We start from the raw sequence: 7,944 nt of genomic DNA on the forward strand, positions 1-7,944 counted from the left end.
ATATATGTGGTCCAATTCAACCACTATCGGGACCTTTTAGGTATTTCATGGTACTCATAGATGCATCTACAAGATGGTCACATGTGTGTCTATTGTCCACACGAAATCGTGCTTTTGCCAAGCTAATTGCTCAATTTATCAAACTAAGAGCAAATCATCCTCAAAATAGGATAAAAAAAATTCGAAAGAATAATGCCGCTGAATTTTATTCACGTGCATTCAATGACTATTGCATGGCTATGGGCATTCATTTAGAACATTATGTGCCTTATGTTCATATTCAAAATGGTTTGGCTGAATATCTCATCAAAAGAGTAAAATTAATTGGTCGACCACTATTACAGAATTGTAAATTACCAACATATTGTTGGGCACATGCGGTATTACACGCCAGAGATCTGATACAAATAGGACCAACTACATATCATACAACCTCCCCGCTGCAACTTGTATGTGGCACGCAGTCAAGTATTTCCCATCTGTAAAAATTCGGTTGCGCAGTATACGTACCGATATCACCACCGCAACGTACATCCATGGGCCCCCACAGAAAACTAGGGATCTATGTGGGTTATAATTCTCCGTCAATAATAAAATATCTTGAACCTCTTACAGGGGACCTGTTTACTGCCCGTTACGCTGATTCTATTTTTGATGAGGACCATTTCCCGACATTTGGGGGAGAAACAAACCACAAAGAATGCGAGGAAATAGATTGGAATGTATCACGCATTCAGTCCTTAGATCCACGTACTAAAGAATCTGAAACTGAAGTTCAAAGGATCATAGATTTGCAACACATCGCAAATAGTCTGCCAGATGCATTTACTGACCATAAAGGTGTCACTAAATCACATATTCCCGCTATTAGTGCACCAAAATGATTGGAGGTACGAACTAAAACCACTCAAACCCCAAATGAGAGTAAGAGGGGGAGAAATCTGGTTAGCCGGAATATAGCTTCTCAAATGGCTCCGCGGAAACAGAGGAAATCAAATCCTCTACGAGTAAAAGCAATTCAACCTGAAGTTGAAGGACACTAGCCAAATTCTCAACATTTTGAACCTAGCATAAATGGGCATAAAAACATAATAGCTGGGACATCGGAACACCATGATTCTATTGTTGTGGGAAATCACATAGAGTCTGAAGGTATAAAAGAAATTTCCATAAACTATATAGAATCAGGAGAATCATATAATAGTGAGACTACAATTGTCGACATATATTTCGCCTCTGAAATTGCTGAAACCCTTCAACTGGATCCAGAACCAAAGACCGTCAGGGAGTGCCTCAAGCGTCCTGATTGGCCTAAATGGAAGGAAGCAATTGAGGCAGAACTGCACTCGCTCAACAAAAGAGAGATATTTTCCTCAGTAATACCTACTCCTCAAAATGTCTTCCCTGTTGGAGCAAAATGGGTTTTTGTTCCAAAAAGGAATGAAAACAATGAGGTGGTGAGATACAAAGCGAGGCTTGTAGCACAAGGGTTCATGCAGAGATTCGGCATCGATTACGATGATACATACTCTCGTGTTATGAGTGGAGTAACGTTTTGATACTTAATATCTTTGGCAATACAAATGAATTTATCTATGCAGTTGATGGATGTAGTGACATCATACTTATATGGGTCACTCAAATCGGACATATATATGAAGGTCCCTGAAGGACCTAAAATGCCGAATCCAAAAGAAAATCGCAAAGCATATTGTGTAAAATTACAAATGTCACTATATGGCTTAAAACAGTGAGGTAGAATGTGATATAACCGACTGAGTGAGTTCCTTATTCAAAAAGGCTACTCAAATAATGATGATTGCCCTTGTGTATTTATAAAGAAGTCCTCAAATGGATTTTGCATAATCTCAGTGTATGTTGATGACCTCAATATCATTAGGAGTACACCTGATATAGAAGAAGCACGCAATCATCTAATGGCGGAATTTGAGATGACAGATTTGGGAAAGACCAAATTCTGCTTAGGCTTACAGCTTGAGCATCTTCCCTCAGGAATTTTAGTATACCAACCAGCTTATATTCAAAAGGTTTTGGAAAATTTTAATATAAATAAATCATATCCAACCAAAACACCCATCGTTGTCAGATCCTTTGATATGAATAAAGATCCTTTTAGACCTCGGGATGATGACAAAGAGATATTAGGACCTAAGTTCCCGTATCTCAATGCCATTGGTGCGCTAATGTACCTTGCAAATTGCACCAGGCCTGATATTGCATTTGCGTTAAATTTACTAGCTAGAGATAGCGCTGCTCCAACAAAACGTCATTGGACGGGAGTAAAGAATATCCTTAGATATTTACATGGCACAAAAGATCTTGGCTTATTCAATCAGAAAAACCAAGATATGACTATGGTAGGATATACTGACGCTGGCTATCTATCTGAACCTCACAATGCTAGGTCACACACAAGTTTCGTATTCTTATATGGTGGAACTGCTTTTTCATGAAAGTCAACAAAAGAGACTCTCGTAGCAACTTCCACTAAACATTCTGAAATTATTGCATTATTTGAAGCATTTAAAGATTGTGTATGGCTTGGCAGGATGATTAACCATATTCAAACTTCATGTGGTGTTGGTTCATTAGGATAACCAACTATTATATATGAAGATAATGCAGCCTGCATTGCTCAAATGCAAATGGGTTATGTGAAAAGTGATATCACAAAACACATTTCTCCTAAGTTATTCTATCCTCATGCATTACAGAAGGATGGAGAAATTGATATTTTGCAAACCAAATCATGTGACAATCTAGCAGATTTGTTCACAAAGTCTCTACCAAATTCAACATTCTAGAAATATATTCATGGAATTGGTATGAGACATTCTCGAGATTTGCAAATTTTAGGGGGGGGACTTCTAGATTCATAACCCATTAATTATCACCAGATAATAATTATTGTACTATTTTCCTTTATGAGTTTTACATCAGTTTTCTCATAAAAGGTTTAAAATGAGGCAATATCTTATCAAAGATCATATGCCATACTTTCTATTTTTCCTACTGGATTTTTAAAGGAAGTATTTAAGACATATTAGTTGTTCTCTAAACTCACAAATGATTTTTCTCCTTCTTCAAACGTTTTCTCGATTGAGTTATCAAGAGACAATAATCATTATATGTTGCACTATTTTCTCCTTATTATTTTCCCACCGGATTTAAAGGAGTTTTAGCAACATATCTACACTATTCTCCTCATATTTTTTTCCACAGGGTTTTTGGAGAGACTTTCAAGATTATATAAAGGCTTTCATGAAGATGATGAACATTCTCAAAAACACATACAAAGAGGAGTCTTTATCAAGCTAATATATATCCAAGACAAGCATTGGTTAGGGGGGGTGTTAGAAATAAATTAATTAGATTAATTAAAAGGTTAATCCCTGCTATGTCGGTTGCTACTTGTAGCAACTGCCTCGTTGTAACCGTCTTTATACCAGGGATATATATGCCTTTAAATTCATCAATGAAAGCAACTGTTCCATCATTTGTTCCCTTCTCTCTAGTTTTACCCTTTACAGTCGAAAGGAAGCCTAGGGTTAACTGAGGCCCTGTTTGTTTCACAAGTCCCGGAACTTTTTTTAGTCCCAACTAAAAAGTCCCTAGTTCCTACCCGTTTGTTTCCATGGACTAAACAGGGACTAGAGGTCATTAAATGACATGCATAAAGACCATGTTACCCCTAGTAATGTAGTAGTAGTTATTAAATGACATGCTAAAAGTAGGGGCACTGTTGGAAAAAGTGTTAAAAAGCCCCAAAAAGACCCTCCCGCGGGGACTTCTTCCTCTAGTCCCAAATACCCTTTTTAGTCCATAAAAATCCCTCCTGTTTGTTTCACATGGAACTAAAATGGATTTTTTTTAGTTCCTACACCAAAAAGTCCGTGGAAACAAACACCCGTGAGGCCTTGTTTGGTTAAGGGGGATTCGGGAGGTTTTGAGAGGGAGGGATTTCAGGGGAATGGGTGAATCCCTTTGTGCCACCCATTCCTCTCAAATCCCCGGGTTTTTGCTTCCACTAGTCCCCCGAGGAGGGTTTTGAAACACATGGATAGGAAGGGATTGAAGGGGGACCGAGGGGATTGGGCTAAGCAAACCCCTCCTACCAAATGGGCGCCCGAGGGTCTGTGTGGTTTCTGGGCCCCCGGGGATTTTCCTCTCAAACCCTCCCCAATCCCCCTTAACCAAACGAGGCCTGAAGAGTCCACGATCCAGATCGTGCCGCTTCCTACAAGTCCACGTAGGCGCATGTCCCCGCTTGCCAGCCTTCATATAGATGCTTTTGTTGGAGAACCAACTGTCATGGAATGGAATGGTTCCATTCCAGAGGAACGGGTCGGTTCCGTTCGTGTGTTTGGTACGAGCAAAAAAGTGGAACGGGATGGTTCCGTTCGAGTGTTTGGTTGGGAGGCATAGAATGAAAAATGGAAGGGAGAGGGCCGGCGGCGACGCAGCAGAGAGGAAGGGAGAGGGCTGGCGGCGCGGCGCGGCAGCAGAGAGGGAGGGGGCGCGGCGCGGCAGCAGAGAGGGAGGGGGCCGGCGGCGCGGCAGCAGAGAGGGAGGGGGGCGGCGGCGCGGCGACGCAGCAGAGAGGGAGGGAGAGGGCCGGCGACGCAGCGCGGCAGCAGAGAGGGAGGGGGCTGGCGGCGCGGCAGTAGAGAGTGAGGGGGTCAGCGGCGCAGCGCAGGAGCAGAGAGTGAGGGGGCCGGCGGCGCTGCGACGCAGCAGAGAGGGAGGGAGAGGGCCGGCGGCGCAGCGCGACAGCAGAGAGGGAGGGGGCCGGCGGCGCGGCGCGGCAACAGAGAGGGAGGGGGCCGGCGGCGCGGCGACGCAACAGAGAGGAAGGGAGAGGGCCGGCGGCGCAGCACGGCAGCAGAGAGGGAGGGGGCCGGCGGCGCAGCGCAGCAACAGAGAGGGAGGGGGCCGGCGGCCTAGCTGGGGAAGGAGGAGCTCGAGCGGCGCAGCTGGGAAAGGAGGAGCTCGAGCGGCGCAGCTGGGGAAGGAGGAGCTCGAGCGGCCCAGCTGGGGAAGGAGGAGACGAGTTGCGCGAGACGAGCCGTTCCGTGTGATTCCGTCAATTTCATGGTACTAGCACGTTCCGAATCTGAGTGAAATATTTCATAAAGTGGAATGAGTGGGTTGTGTTCCAGTTGGTAAACCAAACGAAGGAACGTGGACTAGGAACGGGTCCGACCCGTGACATTCCAGTCCATGACAACAACCAAACACACCCTTACCTCCTCATTTATTGCATAGGACCTGCCGGGTTGACGTCAAGTTCAGTCCGCTCCACCCCCACACGTTTTCCTCCTACCGTCGCCGGCCAGCGGTCACCTCCGCCCTCCAGCCAGCCATGTCGAAGTACGGAACCATCCCCATCTCCTCCTCCTCCGATGCCCCGCCTCCCGGCTCGTCTCCGCTGGACTTCATCTCCCGGGCCAAGGCCCGCGGCGCGTCGGCACTAGCGACGCGGCAACCCTGGCGTGAGCTCGCCGACCCAAAGGCCATCGCCTTGCCCCGGGGGCTAGGGGACGCCTACCTCCGCGCCCGCGCCAACCTCGCGCATTTCTCCATGAACTACGCCATCGTGGTCCTCGGCGTCGTCTTCCTCTCCCTGCTCTGGCACCCCTTCTCGCTCATCGTCTTCCTCGCCTGCATGGTCGCCTGGGTCTTCCTCTACTTCCTCCGCGACGTCCCGCTCGCTCTCTTCGGCCACACCATCGGTGACGGCGTCGTGCTCGCCGTCCTCTCGGCCGTCACGCTCATCCTGCTCCTGCTCACCGGAGCCACCGGCAACATCCTCACCTCGCTGCTCGTCGGCCTGGTGCTCGTCCTGCTGCACGCCTTGCTGCATCGCCCCGCGGACAGCATCGACGAGGAGGCCGGACGGTGGTACACACCCGTCACACCGCCGCCGCCTTACTAGTCTCTGAATGCTGAGTTGCGCCTTGTAATCTCGTTGGTTCTTGGTTTGTGAATTGTGTTCCGTGGCTCGCTGCAATCCTTATAATTGTTTTGTTGAGGTGTATCGTTTCTTAATCCATATCCGCACTTGTTCATGAATAATACGTGCGAAATAAGTGTTCTTGTTCCATTTTTAGCTTTTCGAACATTGATCATACGATGAACTATGGTCAGTTATAGGGAGTAAGTGGCCAATCTGAAGTCAACTTGGGCTCAATTATATGTGTTCTTGTATAATGGATTAATGGTTGCTTAGCTCAGAAGGCGTTAGGAACAAGGAAGTACATGGTCAAATTTGTGCATTGCCTTGTGCTGCAGGATGTGGCCAGAAACCGACTTTCACGTTTGAGATTGGGACGTTGATGCGACCGTATGAACTAGTTTAACCAGTTGTTATTTGTATTTTATTTTGCCGGAAAGACCCAGCTCTATTAAAGCAACTCCAATCGTGCAACCCAAAAAAACGCGTGTTTCGTCCGCGCCCGACGGATAAAAAAACACATGTTTTGTTCGCGTCCGACCAATGTCTGGTTTTAAAAATTAGTCGGCGCTTACGTCCGCTGACATCATCTAATTTTTTAGGTGACCAAAAGAAAATATACCACAAATATTTTGAAAATAAAATACTTTAATTGTACATTAATGTCGGCCTCAAAGGTCGGTGATATCTGGACCCCGATCTTAAGCCATACAGATCTAGCATGTAATATATTACATAGCTTCGCGGCCTCACGCACGGTACACGTATATGATTACGTCGCTGGCATCTTTTAGCTCACGTATATGATTATGTCGCTGGCATCCATATGTCAAGAATCCAGGTGGACATGACATTTTATAGACCCAAGTGGCAGAACCGTACATGGACACGCATACATAACCCAGCAATGCATGTGTCAATCATTAGCGTGTATAGACAAGTCATAGCAAGCTATATGGACTTCATTATACCGTGTGACATCTCCCCGTGGGGACAGACACAACAACAAAGAAGGATACATGCCGTTCAATCAATATGTTTGGAGTAGTAGCAAGCTACCAAGGCTCACTGGGCAAAAAGAGGCATTTCTCAATAAAGAAGGCTACTAAAAACATACAACTAGGTGTCGAATCCCACACATACAATGCATTTCAAAGCATACACACAATATGCACGATATGTATAGATACACTATGACATCACACCACAACTCTACAACTCAAGCATTTATTAAGGACTCATACGAGTCAACATAGTGTGATATTACAAATAGGGGTCACATGACCTAACACTCAAGACATACAAGCATCAAGCGAAAGCATAACATGTCTGAGTACAGACATCTACTAAAAGTGGATGGAGGAGCCTGGAAATCTACAAAAGGAGCCAAATCTCTGTCTGAAATTTTCAAGCTATTCCGGTCAACATCGAACACATCGCGTAGAACCAATAGTGAGACTAATGTCTCCTCTATAAAAATATAAATTAAGCAACCATGAGTATAAAGGTACTGAACAAGACTTACGTCAGAACTATCTACATATGCATTAGTATCAATGAAGGGGTTGTGGAGTTTAATTGCAGCAAGCCAGCTTTGACTCTTGGCTAACCTGTACTACGACTATGAGTACTTAATTTGAGGTTGTATAGCACACACGAGTCCACATGTTCATCAAACTAATACATTACTATGGATCCACTCTCGTCTCCCTATGAGAAGGCCATCCATGGCACTCACACTTATCTTATGTATTTTAGAGTATGCATTTCAAGTTATCTATGTACCACATAAGTTTCCAAGTAGTCCATATCCGAGGACAGGGTTATTCGAACAAATTAATTCACCCTGCAGGGGTATACTTCTTCACACACGCTCTTACCACTTATCACCATATGCATGTCATGCATCTCGGCAACCTTCATGCAGAAGCACTGGCATGGGCGTCGGCCACGACCGTTAACCACAAATG

The 7,944-nt window shown here is 45.2% G+C and overlaps 1 protein-coding gene across 1 annotated transcript; it reads left to right on the top strand.

The window, feature by feature from the left end:
• The first annotated feature begins 5,288 nt into the window (after window positions 1–5,288).
• Window positions 5,289–6,110, top strand: LOC123408252 (PRA1 family protein F3-like). Its single transcript, XM_045101406.1, has one exon. The coding sequence runs from the start codon at window positions 5,384–5,386 to the stop codon at window positions 5,954–5,956; it is 573 nt and encodes a 190-aa protein (XP_044957341.1). The 5' UTR covers window positions 5,289–5,383; the 3' UTR covers window positions 5,957–6,110.
• The last annotated feature ends 1,834 nt before the right edge of the window (window positions 6,111–7,944 follow it).

This window comes from Hordeum vulgare, chromosome 1H (assembly GCF_904849725.1).
Source record: "Hordeum vulgare subsp. vulgare chromosome 1H, MorexV3_pseudomolecules_assembly, whole genome shotgun sequence".
Classification (NCBI taxonomy): Eukaryota; Viridiplantae; Streptophyta; class Magnoliopsida; order Poales; family Poaceae; genus Hordeum; species Hordeum vulgare.